General features: G+C 35.9%; 1 protein-coding gene across 1 annotated transcript; it reads left to right on the top strand.

Moving 5' to 3' along the window:
• Window positions 1-15,485: 15,485 nt before the first annotated feature.
• On the top strand, window positions 15,486-18,189 carry LOC110781082 (transcription factor bHLH30). Its single transcript, XM_021985336.2, has 3 exons — window positions 15,486-15,921; window positions 16,110-16,376; window positions 17,519-18,189. The coding sequence occupies exons 2-3, from the start codon at window positions 16,128-16,130 to the stop codon at window positions 17,942-17,944; spliced, it is 675 nt and encodes a 224-aa protein (XP_021841028.1). The 5' UTR covers window positions 15,486-15,921; window positions 16,110-16,127; the 3' UTR covers window positions 17,945-18,189.
• The last annotated feature ends 621 nt before the right edge of the window (window positions 18,190-18,810 follow it).

Below are 18,810 nucleotides of genomic sequence, written 5' to 3'. Positions count from 1 at the left end.
ATTGACCAATTTTGAAGTATTGAGGTCATTGTTGCTAATATAGTAAGCTGAATTAGGATTGAGTGAAGAATCAACTTCAGTAGGCATTTTGAAAATCACAGAACGAAATTTTACAGAATTTCAGTTGCTTATACCAAAATCAAAGAAATCAAAATATGAAAACAACTTGATCAATTGATCAAGCAATTAAGAAGAAGAAATCTGCGGAAACAATTTTGGCAGGATCTAAAGATCTTGCTCTGATACCATGTCAGTTTTCTCCTTTTAGGATGAAAACTTTGAGAGAATTTGAGAGAGAAAGCTAAGTAGAATAGAGTTTATTATTTGATTGAATGAATGAATCATAATTACAGCATGAAGAGTATATATATACAGCCTAAATGCTAACTCCTATGAGGTGTTTCCACCAATCAAAACACAGTAAATGTACATCTCATTACTGACTAAATGAATCAGCAACTAACTACAACTAACTACCTTCTAACAGCCTAACAACCTTCCTTATTTCTAGGAGAATCTGTTAGGCTTTTTTCTAGAAGGAAAGGAGCTGGCTTTTGCATGAAGTAAGGCAGTGCTGCTTGTATTGCTTTGCTGAGTGTGTTGTTGTTTGCTCGTGTGATGGCAAGCCTGTACACCAACAGATTCGTCTCAATACGTATTTTCAAAATATCAAATTTTTATAATTTTTGCTTGGAGATCGAGAATTTAAAATATTGACGATCTAAATTGTGCATTGGCAAGCGTAAAAGTGATAAACGTTGCGAGTATTTATGAACGGAGTAAGTATGAAATATTCTAATAAAATTATATAAAATTTCCAAAAGAGATATAATTAATCACTAAGATAATTTAAATATACACGTAGTACTTGAATAATTGGAGTTCACAAATTTGAGCGCAAAAGATTTAGAAGGATATATATGTAAATTGTCACCTATTACATTTAGGTTTTAAATTATTTTTCTGAATTGTATTATACTCTAAAAAAATATACTTCGTATTTGATTTTAAACTGTAAAAATGCGTTTTTAAACCGCAAAAATGTACTTTTAACCTGGTTGCATGTAGAACTACATACAACTGAGTACTTCCAACTATGATTGGCGTGAGTAGTTAATTGCACTAGTAGAAAAAACCCTTATTGCAACGGGCTTTTAGACCCCTGTTGCAGCGTACATCGTATGCTGCGACTGGGGGGCCTGCAACAAGTCTGAACTTGTTGCAGCGTACAATGTTCGCTGCTAAAAGTGGTTTTTTGCAGCGTACATATGTATGTACGCTGCAACAAGTGCCAAAAAATTGGCAAAAATTTGGATATATGTTCGCTGCAAAAGACTCAACTTTTTGCAGCGTACATTTATTTGTACGCTGTAACAAGTCTGGAATTTTGCGAAATTTTTTTCCCTTGTTGCAGCGTACAATATATATGTACGCTGCAACAAAGCACTTTTGGCGGGAAAATTCTAATTTTGTTTAGGGATACCTAGAGTGCCTTGCACCAAATATAGAAACCTGTCAAAACAATAATAGAATAACGCAACCTGTATAACAAATATAAAAACAACAACTGGAGTTTTGTATATATCCCAAAACCAAAGTGTACGTACCACATACAATTAAATATATGTATGTTCCAATTTCAACAAACGCATACATTTTAATATAAAAGATTGTTCTATAACATCTAAACCAACTCGATCAAGCGCTCATGCCAATAACAAATACTTGCTGGTAAAAACCTTAGCCCATTGCTCACGAACCACATCAATTTCCTCACTAGCATAAGGCGCATTCCTCGGAGTATATACCTTTACAAAAATAAAAATAAAAATTAAGCATTAGATTAAATGCAAATTAAATGTCACATTTTTACATTCAAACAACTAATGACAATGTCCTAACAGTCTAGAATACGAATCAAAAGTAAGGAAAATGTCATTTTAGCAAATGTTGGTACTACGGGAAAACAGATCCAGCAAATGTTGGTGTTGTGAAATCTCTGTATGAAGACCTCAATCTTCAGGTATAATGAATGAAAAAATTATCCTAGAATAGCATGCACAGTAAGTGCTGATTGTTTTCTCCCTCATTTAACTTTTTTTTTGTTTTTGGTGTGATAATGATATGTTTATGGTAGGGGATCTTTGCTGAGTATGAGAATCTAACAGTCAGCATTGAGATTCATGCTGCTTTGTTTGTGATTATGAAAAAATAACGACAGTCCCACTTTATGCTGACTGATCTAAATTGAGAAATGGGAAGTCTGGAAGCAAAGACAGACTATTATGATGATCTGGCTTAGGGTATTTAGAATATACCTTCTTTACTTGCATACGCCCATTTTTATCAGGATATACAACTGCAAATGACAATTTTGCATCTCGTCTTCTGGCAGCTGGAGATACTTCTTTCACCTGAAGGTAATAACAACCAATATCACACACATGAAACCTGTGGATACGAGTGAGAGAAGACAGGAGATAAAAATGATGAATAATAATGCGGAGTTCAGGTTTGCAAACATACGAGATCAGTCATCTCTCTAAGTGTAGCATCCATCCAGGTATAAATTTGAACCTTGTCCTTGGGTTCTCCTTGCCTCTCACTGAAAAATCTTCTTGGGTATGGTGACCTCCAATCTAAAGAAGATGAGGAAATTAAATTTAAATTCAGCCAATCTGCAAAATAAACCTGTTTGACAAACCAGGAAATGCATACTAGATACAGAATCATTACAAAGCCATTATCATCTCATAATGACAGCACCAACATATTTTAAAGCATTAAAGAAATGGTCACTAAATAAGTGAAAAGACTGTAGTTTGATCTGCTAGCGCGCAAACGGATAGGAACCTTATGAGAATCATGGCAATCTAAAGAGCTAAAATGCTCACAGGCTAACCATAAGTTATTCAGCAAATGTGCTTTCTCAAAAACATCTTGAGCTAAAAAAGAATCAGTAACAGAATGCTTCTGAGGAAAAGGCGAAATCAAAATTGGAGTATGATTATTTAACTGGATGTGCGGCCGGAGCTCGAGAGATTGCTGACAAGAAAGTGTCAGCAGCTCATGCATGGGTAGAAGCATTAAAGGCCAGTGAGAGAGAGATCAACATAAAAACTGCACTAGTGGAGAGAAAAATTGGAGAACTGAAGCTAGAAGAAGTAAAGAGGATAGAAGAATCGAAAAACATGGCAGAATCGACAACAGAGGAGCTACAGCAAGAGAGACACCAAAAAAACAAGAGCTTTCAGGAAAAAAAACAAGAGACCATGAGTATACCTCAACACCAGTAAGTCAACCAAAGTTCTGGAGATCTCTCAACTCTCCTACTACAAGACGTATGAGCACTTCAACTTCTTTATCTGTGAAAAGGAGGATAAATGCAATGCTCAAAGTTGCTTAATATTTTTCTAATGAACGCACTGAGAATGACAAGGCAGACACTCACAATTAATCAGGTTCTCTTATATTTATTCCATAGAATCACATTCAACTGCTATGGGATATACAAACCTGCTTCTTCAGAGTGTATTTCTTTTTGGAGATTTTGTAGCCAATACAATGATTTAATAACAAAGTTCTACAGTTAATCTTTAGCAAACTTCAAAAGCAGTCTACTCGTACTTTAAAGCCGATTACAGTAGAAAGCATACCAATCAAAGTTGTACTATACTGCAAGCAGCAAGAGGTGATCAAGCTGACTCCAAACCGAGAATGACCTGTCAAGTCTTCAGGCCCATCACTCCAATTATCTTCATACGCTTTGCGCCAGATTCATGTTAATACGAATCTCAATTGCATACTGCGCTTTCTGAAATTGCACGGAGAAGTTTTATAGGTCAAAAACTGTAGAAAGAGAACACACCCAGGGAGAAAAGATGCAGCTCAGAGAGATAGAGAGGACCTCTATAACCGGAAGAGAGGCAAATGTCCTCTTTGCTTGAGCATTCTTCAAATAATGCGACTCATCTGCTATGACGACCTGCATAAACACAATAGTTCCTAAGACTTTTACCTTGATTTTTATTTGCAATTTCAAGAAAAACCCATCACTAAATTAAATTCACCAACCACATTTATCAACGAAGAAACAAAAACTAACAAAATTCAGTCAATTGCAAGAGTAGCAGCTAGATCTGTATTTTATCTATTTCCTCAAAAATATGTTTTTTCTTGCAGGCCAAGGCAAGAAAGGAGCCAAGAAATCAATACCAGGCATCCAGACCAACAGTGAGACAGAGTGTTGCATTTTGGGAACAGGGAGCAGGTCAGTGATCAGCCAACGAACCAGGTTTAGACAGACAAATATCTGTTCAAATCCAAATCAAATTTTCACAGACTGAATACAGAAAAGGGATAGTGAACCCTCCTAAGACACTAAATCAGAAAAATACAATTAAAGAAGCGAGCTAGAAAGTCTAAATAAAGCTCAATAAGAGAATCAAACAAACAACTTTTCTTGTGGAGATATCCTCTGGAAAATATCCACCACTAGGACTCTCGAATAAATTACACGTGACCTAATGCTTCATATTTATATTTCTTAAGCCTATAACTAAGGCTATCTACGAAGTAATATCAAGCACCAATATCAACAACACTGGTACAATAAAAAGATCAAGAATTCAACCAGAAAAGAAAAAAAGAGATCAAGAATGAAGAATCAAATATGGCCATCATCTTTTGGAGGCCGAACTCTGAGTTAGATCCATTTTCAACTCAAAACTGAAACAATTCAAGAGTTCTTGCAGATAAAATGGAGAAAAGATAAGAAGAGATTTCATGAAGTGTGTATATTGTAATTCATGTGTATCATTTAATTCCTACTTTGTGCAACATCAAACCCATAGCTTTTTTAATAATTCAACATGTACACATTTATTCCATGAGTTATTAATGTGACCAACATGTTCAAATGCCGCATTTAACAATCATTGTAAGGTTAGTGGTTACATGAATACAAGGTGCTTAAGGTAGAGACCAAAAGCTAAACTGTAATTATGTCAAACCATTTCCCCCGTAAAATATCCCAACAGAAAATTGGGTGTAGTTAGCAGAGAACAGCAGTGGAATTGTGTGTGAATGCATGAGAATTTACTCAGAGAATTACTTAAGGTTTATTACAAGGTTGTAAGCTTTGACAGTTTTCCGATAGTCGTTGGAAGTGAACCTGTAATCCCTTTATAGAAGGATATATCACTGCATTAATTAAAGAGAATGAATCAGAATCTCAACAGGACAAGTAAAATACCTTCAAGCCTATCAACTTGTTCGATTGAACATGGGCATATTTCAGATGCATTACATGTATAATGTGGTTAAAAAGTTATGAAAACCTACAGAATCTGCAGTTCAGACAATGAATCCAGGTCTCCAGTTAGCTGACCTGTCAAATCCATACTTGTTAGTGTTCTGAACAACAACAAAACAACATTGAAAAGTTAGTTTTCACCCCAGAAAAGTTGTATAGGAATTGTGAGCAGGAAAAGACATCATGAATCTTCAGGTTGCTGCGAATCTTAAGAGCAGGAAAAGAATTTTCAGATATCAAAAGAAGATAAAATCTGAACAACAAAAACCCCTAAAAGTACCTAGACTTAGAAAATTCGTAAATTGACAGAAGGTAGGAATTTGAAACAACTAAAACCCCTAAAATTCGAATTTAAAATACCAAGACCCTAGACAATGCAGAAATTGAGAGAAGCGAATCTGAAACACCAAAAACCCTAAAAAAATCGAAAATTCTAAAAATCAAATTCAGCCCCAAATTATAGAAAAGAAAACCCTAATATACAATTAAATTCATCGAAAATTTTTAGTCACTAAGCCAATAATGGAACAACTTGTATAAATTCAAATTCTACAGAGAAAAAGAAGATGTAAAATTTGAAGAACTTACCTAGTACATATGGTGAGAGGTTGAGAGCATAACTGCAGGAAGGAGAGAGGAAATCATGAAGAAACGAAGTTCGTAGGAGGAGGAGGGACTGAGGAAGTTCGTAGGAGGAGGAGGGACTGAGGAAGTTTGTAGGAGGAGGGACTCGTCAGTGAATTTCGTAGGAGGAAAGAAAAGGATAGAGATGAGGATAGAGAGGAAAGAAAAGAAAAACCAATATTGCAGCAAACTAATTTTTTACCCGGGCTATTGCAGGGGGCTTTTACTATGTACGCTGCAAAATGAAAGGTCTATTGCAGGGGGCTTTTACTATGTACGCTACAACAAACTCTTTTGCAGGGGGCAATTAATTTGTACGCTGCAATAACCCTTTAAAGGGTTTGACCCGCGTTGACCTACAGGTTGTTGAAGCGTATTAATCTTTGTACGCTGCAACAAGGGGGCTGCAAAAGGGGGTTTTTCTACTAGTGTTGGTCTCTTGCTTCTTAACCTAGGTCCTTACCAAGGTATCGATTCGAGCGTTGGGCATGAAAAAACCTCAGTTGGGAAGATGTTTTCCATCGAGATACTCATACAATTGCCGTGGGAGATTAGTCCACTCGCCGAATGCGGTGGGAACTACTCGTTGTAGAACAAAAAAACAAATTAATAACCGAGTGCACCTTTAAATTTGTGGCTAAAATAGGAACAAAGTTAAACTGGTAATTAACCAATAAAAAGAAGGTGGATAAAAATGAAAGGTGCATGAACAAAAAAAATCGGAGGACTTGTGATGAAGTAGGGTGCAATTAAGGAAAATAATGTCGATTAACATGCTACTGTTTTACGTAGTACTCCCTCCGTCCTTTAATACTCGCACCGCTTTCCTTTTCGAGTCATTCCTTAATACTTGCACCGCTTCTATAAATGAAATTTTTTATCAATATTATATTATTTCTCACACTTACCTACTAACCTACTATACCCATACTCCCTACAAAAAATCATTTAAAAATTCACACCCCGCACTCACTACTTCTCACCCCTTATACATTTTCCACTAACTACATTAAAAAATACTCCACTATCAACTAACACACATTAAATTAAGAAGTCAATTCAAATTTCTTAAACTCCGCACCGGTCAAACCGGTGCGAATATTAAGGGACGGAGAGAGTACATATATAAGACGAAGTGAGATATGAGTACACAAATACGAAGTAATCAATTTACAAACGTTATTTCAAAGTCCAAAATTGCCAATCAAAAAGTTAGTTCTTCAGCTATATATGTTGAAAAATGACAGACAGCCTGGCCTGCAAAAAGAAAAACCCTTAATTTGTTCCAAACTGTGTCTGTTTCACATCCCTTTCATTCAGTTTCATATAGTATACCGTACATTATTGTTTGCCCTATTGGAAAAACATCTTTTTTAATTATGGACCAAAATTTTACAAGGAGATGATAAAGTTTACTGTATTTGTCTTTTTACTTTTATGGGTGCACAATTTATAAGTAGGGCAGGGTAAATGATGGAAACCTACTATGAAAATCTATGCAAGGAAATGAGGTTTTCTGAATCTATACTGGGTATACCATTAAAATGGTATACTAAAGTTAAAATAGTAACTTCAGTCGGTATATTAAGGGCTAAATGGTAAGTTCAAGTAAAAAATTAAGCCTGGCCCACGAAAATTAACATTTATCTTTGACTTGTGAGTACCAAACTATGTTGTTTGGAACCAAATAAAACTGAAACCACGTTACCAAACTATGTTGTTTGGTATCGCATGAGAAAATACAACTACTCTTCTTGTATCAAACTATGTGGTTTGGTACTAAATAAAAATGCAGAATATTAGTATACCATTTCAATGGTATACCCAGTATAGATTAAGACTTCCTCCAAGGAAATAGGCCGGAAAATCTTTATTTCACGCAAATACATAATACAACCGATCGTTTAAATAAACGTTGTACGTACTTATTATTCAGAAAAAGATAAGGGAAATTCTCTATGGTAGCAATATACTTTTGCAATTTCTCATTGGTAACAAAATTTTTAACACTTTCTCTAAAATAGCATCAATAATATATAATCTCTCTAAAATAGCATTATTTTTATAATTTCATCATAAGTAACTAATATAATACTGACTATGGTTAAATATTAGAAAAATTACAAAGTAACCCTCTTTTTACTAACCTAAAATATTCCCAACCAAAATTCCGGAAAAAAAATTCAACAGCGAATCCCAACCAAAATTCCTCGGCATTGTTGAGTGTTCTTATGTGAGAATGATATACTTTGACCTAAGTTCTACTACTTTAAGTCGATCAATTCTTTGTTTGTTCGTTAAATCGATTCAATTGGGTGACTTTCAGGTTGATTTGCAGGAACTTAGCCTTGATTGGTTTATTACTCATGAAGTAAACAAAGACTTGCGAATCAAAGTAGTTGAATATGATTTTTGCTAGATTTTGGTGAATGACAAATTTCTATGAATATATCAGCAATGTACCCATACTGCTTACTTTGGAGTAAACATAGCAGGCATTCAACCAGACTTGCGAATCATTAAATTTCAGCACTGTGCACCATATTCTATCATGGAGTTCCTGGAAAGAGAAATTCTAGCTAGATATCCTTGTTTTCATTTGATTTTCATGAATATTCCAGCAACAAGACTCATGTGTCATTAAAATTTCAGCATTGTACACCGTAATTATAGGCTAAAGCCTTAGAATTGAGGAGATGGGCAACAACTCGGTCGTTTTAGACTGTTACTTTAGCTAATTAGGTTGTTTCTGTAATTAATCGACTAAGTATATGCTTCATTATTTTGCTGGAAATCTGGCAGCCTTGTAATTTTAGTAACAGTAATTAATCGATGGTTTTGCAGAGGACTTCTTTGAATTTTTTAGTAATTAATCGATGATTTTGCAGAGGACTTCTTTGAATTTTTTTTCCAGAATTTTGGTTGGGGATATTTTAGGTTAGTAAAAAGAGGGTTATTTTGTAACTTTCTAATATTTAACCATGGTCAGTATTATATTAGTTACTTAGGTTGAAAGTATAAAAATAATGCTATATTAGAGAGATTATATATTATTGATGCTATTTTAGAGAAAGTGTTACCAATCAGAAATTGCAAAAGTATATTGCTACCGTAGAGAATTTCCCAAAAGATAAAGAGTAATTAAAACTGCATAGTTGAGGCTTAGAGCAAACTGATTGACAAAAGGGAAAAAGTTTAAAGTTTAGATGACTAGCGAATGCTTGGAATAAAGATATTGTAATCATTGTGCTTTTCCTGTCTTCGCGACAAATGGTAAAATCACTGACTTACCCTTAAGACTAATATGGAAGATAGAAGATTAGGTGCCATGCAATTATAGAACCAATTGATACTCCAAAGTTTAAAAGTTAGTTACTCATCGTCTATCTTCTTTATCATTGTGATTGAGATAATACTCTCAACACACTACGTGAGTTTCTCCCTAGCTACTCCCTCCTTTCTTAAAAATGGTCACATATTCATTTTCACTTTATTACAAAGAAGGTAAAAGAAAAACAAGTCAACTGATAGTTTTATCATCTTATTAATTTAAATAATAAAATATGAGAGAAATCATGTAAGCATTATATATCATGAACGATATAGGAAAAACAAAATAATAATTAAGGCAACCTTTTTGAAACAAAGGGAGTACATTTTAACAATAAAGTGTACTTAACACTTCACCAACTTCACTAGAGAATAAAGTTACTAGTTTAGTTAAGAAGTTTAATTGCTACATATATTTTCAGATACTTTACGTTTTAATTTATTTCATAATGTACTTTACACTTTATTTTATTCTGTTTTTGGACATGAAAATTACTACCTTACCTCACAATATTTATAATTTTCTACTCATTTTCTCTTATTTTATTCATATTTTTACCCTCTCCCACCTTTTTACACATTTCTCTTACTTTATCCATATTTTATTACTCCGTATATTTAACACTTTTCTACTTTTATCTTTATATTTGTGCAAATAGTAACCGTAAATATCTTTATGAAACTGAGGTAGTAGGACACTTCACTTTACCTTATGAAAAAAAGTAATGACACCAATATTTCTTTTTTCATATAGATTTTTTATCGTCGTTCTTATAAATACACCAATATGATTATGAGAATGTAATTCCCTGAGATATTATTGATTCGTGGAATTCAATATATACATGCATTACATACAAATGTATTCTAACGTGATACTAGGCTATAAATTAGGATAATTTACAAATTAATTATATACAAAATATTGACCAAATAAATAAATATTATATCACACCCCCGCAGTCAAAGCGGGAGATTGTCGTACGTTGAGACTGTCCCGAAAATCATCAAATAGTACGTGCGGAAGCCCTTTTGTAAATATATCTGGAATCTGATGACGAGACGAGACATGTAGAACACGGACCTAACCACGAGCAATCTTCTCACGTACAAAGTGAATATCCATCTCAATATGTTTAGTGAGTTGATGTCGAACTGGATTAGCGGTGAGGTATATAGCACTAACATTGTCGCAGTAAACCAATGTAGCTTTCTGTATTGGGCAATGAAGCTCTAGAAGAAGATTGCGAAGCCAACAAGATTCTAAAACTACATTAGCGACTCCTCTGTACTCGGCCTCAGCACTTGATTTAGAAATAGTGGGTTGCCGTTTGGCAGACCAAGAAATCAAGTTGTCACCGAGATAAACACAATATCCGGAGGTGGACCGACGGGTATCCGGGCATCCACCCCAATCTGCATCTTTATATGAGACGAGGGACTCAATAGAAGATTTATACAAATGCAGGCCATAAGTGATAGTACCTTGTATGTAGCGAATGATTTGCTTAAGTGCATTCATATGCTCAACCTTCGGATCATGCATGTAAAGGCATACCTGTTGCCCGCCTAAGAGATGTCTGATCGAGTAAATGTAAGATATACTGGAGTCTACTCGCAAGTTTGCGGTAATGTGTGGGGTCCTCATAGGATGCACCATCCGTGGCGTCGAGCTTGGCTTTTGTGTCCATCGGAGTATGACATGGCTTACAATGGGCCATGCCCGCACGTTCAATAATTTCCGCTCCATATTTCTTTTGAGAAAGGAACATACTGTTTTGATCACGTGAGACTGTAATACCCAAGAAGTAGCTTAGATGGCTCAAGTCTTTCATGGCAAACTCGACACTTAGAAGATACATAATGGACTTGCGGAGAGTATTCGAAGAAGCTGTGAGAATAATTTTATCAACATATAGAAGAATGTAAGCAATGTCAGTGCCACGACAATAAATAAAAAGGGATTGATCAGATTTACTGTGAGTGAAGCCAATCTTAGAGACATAATCTGCAAACCGTTGATACCATGCCCATGGAGCCTGTTTCAACCCATACAAAGATTTTCTCAAGAGGCAGACATAATCTGGATGAACGGGATCCTTAAATCCCAAAGGTTGATGCATGTATACAGTTTCATTAAGATTACCATGAAAAAAATGCATTTTTGACGTCCAACTGATGAAAGGGCCAAGACCTGGACAAAGCAATGCTCAACACAATGCGAATAGAAGCCGGTTTTACAACCGGACTGAATGTTTCTTCATAATCAACGCCAACCTGTTGTCCACTTCCATCACCTACAAGGCGGGCTTTGTGTCTCTCAAAAGAACCATCAGATTTCTTTTTATGATGAAAAATCCACATAGAACGAATTAAATTCACATTCGAAGGGCGTGGAACTAAGTCCCACGTCTTATTTTTAGTTAGAGCATCATATTCATCAGACATAGCGGCTTTCCAATATGGTCATTAAGAGCATGGATAGGATTCCGAGAAATGGGAGAGATGGAGGGAGTAGTAGAGGTGCTCAAATTGAATTGTCGTTTAGGCTTGAAGATGTCGTGTTAGCTTCTAGTAGCCATACGAGTGGGCTGTTGTGGTGTTGGATCTGGATGAGGAGATGCGAAAGGTGTGGTCTGGTGTGGAGTTGAGCTCAACGAGATTGGGCTTGGGGAAACATCTACTTGAGTTGGTGAAGTTGGATTAGGGTGAGGCCTAAAAGGAGAAGTTGGATTTTGTAACTGGGTCGTGGGCTATAAGGGTAAAGGTGGGTTATGCAGTGGCTTAGTAGGAGAAGTTGGACAAGGAGATTCCAGCTGGGTCGTGGGCTGCATGGCAGCAGCTGGGCCATTGCCATTGTGTACTGCTGCGTGATTGGGAATAGAAGAGGATTGGGTTTGTGGCAAATTATAAATGAATTGAGGGGATATTCCATTATCTAAGAATCCGTAGGAATTCAAGGATGGTTTATGTAACTTAGAAAATGGAAAATGTAATACGTCAAATATAACATGCCGAGAAATGATGATCTTATTGCTCAATAGATCAAAGCATTTGTATCCCCTATGATTGGTAGGATATCCCGCTTTACCATTTTGAGGAGAAGTATTGGGACAAGAGAAACGAAATCGCAACCAATTGTTCTTGCAAAAAGTGTGAAAAGGACCATTGTCAAATTCCCAACAATTGTCACATTGAATGTTTTTGATGTCATGTTCAAATTGAGTTCTAACTAATGCCTTGAAGGATTAAAAAATAGAGTAAACTTGAGACTTTTTAGAGATCGGAAAAGTCCACAACAAATTACTAAAATTATCTAGAAATAGGACATAATAACGAAGCTCGCTAGAACTCAAGATAGGTGATGTCCAAAGATCACTGTGAATAATATCAAAAGACATAGAAGTGACATTCAAAGAGTCATGAAACGGTAATTTAATGTGTTTCCCCAAAGGACAAGAATTGTAAAAATTACGAGCTTTATTACATTTAATGAAATCATTACTACGAAGAGAATTAATAATGATATCTCCCGGATGACCCAGTCGAGAGTGCCAAATATTTGATGAGGCAACAACATGGAAAGTAGAGTGAGTTTGGATGGCTCGAGTGTTTGTAGTGAATGGATATAGATCCCCCGAGCTCTCACATCTCATTAGGTGTCTCCCCGTCCGGAAATCCTTCACAGAAAACCAAAAAGGATCAAACTCAACGGAAATCATATTATCATTAGTGAACTTTCTAACGGAAATAAGATTCTTAATGAGTTTAGGAGCATGTAAGACATTGGACAGATTCAAAGAAGGTTTGGATTTAGTGAGGGATGCATAACCATAACCATGAATAGGAATAGTGCTACCATTTCCAACAACAATACCATTATTTGTGATCAATTTAAAATAAGACGTGAGACTACCTGAGTTTGCAGTCATGTGTGAAATTGCTCCGGTGTCCATATACCAGTTGTCATCCGGTTGATGGAGGGAGAGAGTGTGTGCATGGAAGCCTCTATATCTGTTGGAGTATAACCTACTTGAGTGGAAGTTTGCACATTGTATGACTGTTGTGGACGAGCCACGAGCACCCCTGCCTGAGAGTTGGGTCGCGGTTGCTGCTGCCACGACACTGTTGGATACAAACAGGGTGGTACAACCCATTGAGGTGAGGCCCAAGCTCACTGGGTAGGGAACTTCCAGTACGGCCCAGTGGGTGGTGTTGTGTTGTTTTGTGTGTCGCGGCCTCGGCCAGCCCCTCCATGACCCCCGCCTGAGTCGTTGTCGATGTAGCTGCCGCCACAACCGTTATGCCCTCCACGGTAGTGGTTGTTGTTATTACCCTTGCCGCGATACGGTTTCTTGCTACGGTAATTGTTTCTCCCACTATTGGTGTGGTTGTGGTTGTTATTATTGTGGTGAGGCTAAGGTGGTGGAGGGGGCGGTGCGTTGTCATTAGCCATCAACAGGGCAACACCTCCGTTGTCACGCGCGACCCACTCCTTGTTGGTGGTGTCTTCAAGATTCAATCGAGAGACCATTTCCACGAATCCAAGGAGTTTCTTTTTCTGCTGCATTTGGGTAACAAAATGCCGGTATGCCTCTGGAAGTCCGGCGAGGAAGCGGAGGACAAGTCGGTGCTCAGAGACAGGGGCACCGACGTTGGCAAGCTAGGTGGCCGGAGATTGCAGGCGAGTAGAATAGGCGAGGAGGGTTGGGAAATCTGCCATGACTGTTGTTGTGAACTGAGTTTCCAGATATACTGCCCTCGTGTTTTATTGTCATGGAACAAATTTTCTACCCGTTTCCATGCGGTTTCAGCGAGGTCGTCTTGGACCAGAATTGTGTCCAGAATATCAGGAGATACGGTGCCATAAATCCACTGCAAAACAACGTTATCAAGGCGTGTCCATAGAGATGGGTCAGCCTGTTTGGCGGCGAGGTAGGCTTTGGCAGCATCGGTTTCAGTTGGAGGGATAATATGCTCAAGAACAAAGTGAACATTTGCTTGAACTTTGAATAGAGTAGCCCAAGAATGGTATTTGTCGGTTTTCATGTCTAACGTGATGGGGATGAGAGTTTTTACGTTGGTAACCGTGAGAGCAGAATGAAATTTTGAAGGTTCAGCCATGGTGAGCAGGAGAAAGGAGGAAGAAGGAGAATGACGGATAGGGTATAAGGTGACCTATAGTCTGATACCATGCGAGAATGTAACTCCCTGAGATATTATTGATTTGTAGAAGTCAATATATACATCACATACAGTTGTATTCTAACGTGATACTAGGCTATAAATTAGGATAATTAATAAATTAATTCTATACAAAATATTGACCAAATAAATAAATATTCTGTCAATGATTCATGACCAATGAGGTCTTGGCGTAGTGATTCAGTTTGAAGGTCTGTATACGATATCTAATGTTTGAATCCCCCTCTCCATTTGTAATTTGTATTGTCCTTGTATGATCACATTCGCACACACAAAAATAAAACATTATTGTTTAACAATAATTATTACACTCAGAAGGAAGGCCTCATTATATAATTTTGGAAAATTTGACTTTCACCGCTTCAAAAAATTGATAAATTGTATTTTACCACTTAAAAAAATAGAAATTGTATTTTACCACCTAAAAATAAAATAAAAATTATTTTTTATCACCTCTTAAAGGTAAGATGGGCATAAACGTTATGCGCAATGTACCCCGATTCTAAAAAAAATAAAGCAACGTTAAGAGGTCAGTTATGTCAAAAAGATCGATCTCTTAGTTATACTAAATAATCTACCACAACGCATGCATAACAAGCAGGGTAACGTTCATAATAATACTAAGAGACCAGCTATTTGGAACAAATGGTCTCTTATATTAATGGATAAGTAACAACCCATGTCTTTAAATTCTGTTTAAAACACTAACAGAACTGGTTATTTAAAATTAAGATAGTGACGTGGAATGAATTAATTACTCAAGTTGGCAAAAAAGAAATTGCGTCATAATGCAGAGATTTTTTTAAGTCTAATATTATGTCCCAATTCGCAAATTTCTAGATCCACCACTGGTTATGCGGATCCCATGCCATTTCAACGACTATATTCCTAATTACCTACTTTACTCCCACGATTTTCATATATATAAGCTATCATTTTCCCTTTGCTTCCAATCAATTCACATAATTTGGTAATATTTCTAAAAATTGTTCTCCATATATCACTCTACTTAAAAAAAAAAACATATTGTAGGTGAGAAGACTTACCTTATAGACCTAGCTTTGGTTAATTCGACGGGTTAGTAAGATTGGCCCTTTGGGTGGATGGGTCATGGGTGGGTGGGTGGGGTATATATAGGATTCGGGTTCCCCCACCCCCACACCCGGCCCCAAGTTCCTAATAGTTGTAATCTTTAACCTTAATAACGGCCATCAAGGAGATAGACAAGCTTTTCCCTTGAATAATATTTTTACAAACATAACTCGGTAACTTTACTTATTTACAATATTGATAGTTAAATGGAAAAGACAAGAGAGATTTACAAATAATAGGATTTTACATTTTGAAAGCAAGGATGTTACCCTTCTATAAGTAGACAGCACAATTAGCATATACTCGTACTAAAAAGCAACATATCAGGTTCCTCAGAGATTCTTCATAAAACCAAGGTACGTATAGTTTTCGTGAAACAATAATAATAATCATTCTATAAGATTCACTTTTATTTTGTTTTAATTATTCTATTTATTTCTCCCTACCAAAAATTAATGCACTTAACTATAGTATCATCTTCATCTTACATTATCAATTTTTAATAGTGATATTGTTTCCTCCTACATTACTCATCTTACAATAGGGCATAAAAAGAACAACAATGTTGGTGAATACAATGGCAAATATTTATGAAATGGGAACGTCTTCAAATAATATTCATGAGGAAAACGGTTCAATAATAGCAAATGCCGCAACCAAATATGTGGTTTGTTCATCAAAGGTAGGGATATCACCTGAGGCTAAAGCTCTAGCAGCTTGCAAGAGCCACAAAGAGGCCGAGAGGCGGCGTCGCAAGCGTATCAACGGTCACTTTGCCACCTTACGCTCCGTTCTCCCTAACCTCGTCAAAGTAAGCATCATTTTCAATTTCCCGGCTTATTAGTTTTTCCCGGCATATTTTTTTTTTATAAAAGGTCATTCTTATATTTACACATGTTAATGAAATTATTGATTATTCATGGATGCATGGTTACTACTCGTAATTAATTCAAAAAATATTCATACTCATAAGGTAAATTTGTGGACAACTCACTAATATGACATACTTTTCTAAAAACTTCCTGTCTTATGAGATTTTTTTTTTTTTTTTTGTAAATTTTTAAAACGACGTAGTTAAGTTAGTTGTTTCAAAGAAAAGAAAAATTCATATAAGGTAGTTGTATTTTTTAAAAAACTTATAAGGTAGTTAGTTGTTTTGATAAAAATGTATCATATCAAGTAGTTCAATACAAAATTTCCCAGTCATAAGAGGTAAGAATGATGAAATATTTTAATCTTTAATTTTTCGTAATGTAATCTTTAAGCCTCGTATTCTAATCGGATTTTTTAGACTATTGACACACCCCGGTCACATTTGGCCGTCTTTATTGATATTAGTCTATGTGTTGTCCCTTTTGAAATGATTTTCATTGATAGTTTTGGTAGGGTCTATATATATTACGGAGTATCAATCCTCTAAAAAAGGCAGGATAGATGGTTAGCCAAAGATTTTGCTAGCTGTTGGATTTGTTTGTTCGTTTAAGTTGTTGGCATGTACAAAAGTAGAGACAAATCATCAAATTTTGGCTGTGGAATGTAGCTCAACAGATCAGATCATATAATAGCATATACTCTCTCCATTCTTTATTATTTGCATCACTTGGACCGACACACTTATAAATGCACTTAATTTAACCATTAAGTATCTCTAATTGTGTATTTGTAAAAATTATAAAACTTGGAATTATGAAAATATGTAATTGAACAACATTTTACCTAATAATATTTGATTATTATATATTGGTAAAAAATTCTAGTCAAACCTAATATATGAATAGTCCCAAATTCAAAGTGATGCAAGGTAACAAAAAATAGAGGGTGTAAACCTTCAACCATTGAGCTTTCCTTTTCAACAAGTTACTCATTGAGATTACTCCGTACATTCTACATGTTATAAGTAGCAAAATACATATGTAATGTGATCTTGACATGACATTATTAATTTATGTATAGACAGACAAGGCCACGGTGTTAGCAGAGGTGGTCCGGCGAGTGAAGGAGCTGAAAAAGGCCACATCGGAATTGACAGAGGCTGATTACGATGCCTGTTTGCTACCAGGGGACATAGACAAGGTTAGCCTTCGACGTAATGAAAATGACAATACTACCCTCATTGCTACCTTGTGTAGTGAGGACAGGCCAGACCTCATTGTGGACATGACAAGGGCATTAAGGTCAGTTAAAGGCAAAGTTGTAAAGGCTGAGATGGCTACGGTGGGGGGCCGGACTAAGAATGTTTTGTGGGTCCGAGGAGTTGGTGGTGGTGTGCCTGAGGGGTTGTTGAAGCGGGCCTTGGAAGTGGTGGTGGACAAGCCTGTTTCTTCTTCTTCTTCTTTTTCTGGGTTGGGCCATGGGCTGAGGATACACCGACCATATTAATGGGTTGGGTCTGTCAATTGAAGGTTAACTTTATGGCACCTGTGGTATTGGTAGTTAGTAACTTAGTATACAGTTGGAAAATCCTAACTAACAAATTGGTATATTTTTCTAACTGCTTATTATGGGAAAAAGATGGGGAGGTAATGATAAATTGGTAATTGACTAATAGGCAGAGAAATTGTACTTTGTATTATGTATGAATATGATTATATGATAATGATATTGTTAGTTTGTTAATCCGATCATATTTCATCATTACTCTAACCATATTGTTAGGTAAATTATCACCTTTATACATTATTGATGATTTTGAAATAATATTTTTTTTATCGTTAGCACTTTTAAAGGGTTAATCTATATTAATTTTACTCATTTATATAGAAGTTTAGAACTAGCCAGAATACATAATTTTGGAATGTTGTAAAACCTGTGATTACGGAGATGCCTCCTCAAAACCGTTAAAAGTCTGGATCCTCTAGAGTTTTAATAAAACTCTACAGGGTAGAGTTGTATATAAACCATACATTTTAAAATCAATGGCTCATGTTGATGAGGAAAAATAGGGAAATTTTTGGAAAGATAATATATCAACCATTGATTTTTCATTCAATGGTTGATATGCTCAAACTCTACCTTGTAGAGTTATTTTAGAACTCTAGAGGATCCAAAACCATTTGAACAATATCAATGAGAATAACACAACCTTACAATACCTTTCTCTATACTCCGTATGTTGTTTCATTACCATGGACATTAATTGTCATGTTATTTTTCTTATCAAATAACACTTAGATTTATTCTCATTACCATTTTTTTTTTGTGTTAGCACCCGGTTCACCATTAGGGCTAATCCGGATTCAAGGCGA

The sequence above is a fragment of the Spinacia oleracea genome, chromosome 3 (assembly GCF_020520425.1).
Source record: "Spinacia oleracea cultivar Varoflay chromosome 3, BTI_SOV_V1, whole genome shotgun sequence".
NCBI lineage: Eukaryota > Viridiplantae > Streptophyta > Magnoliopsida > Caryophyllales > Amaranthaceae > Spinacia > Spinacia oleracea.
This window is presented reverse-complemented; position numbering and strand designations above follow the sequence as displayed.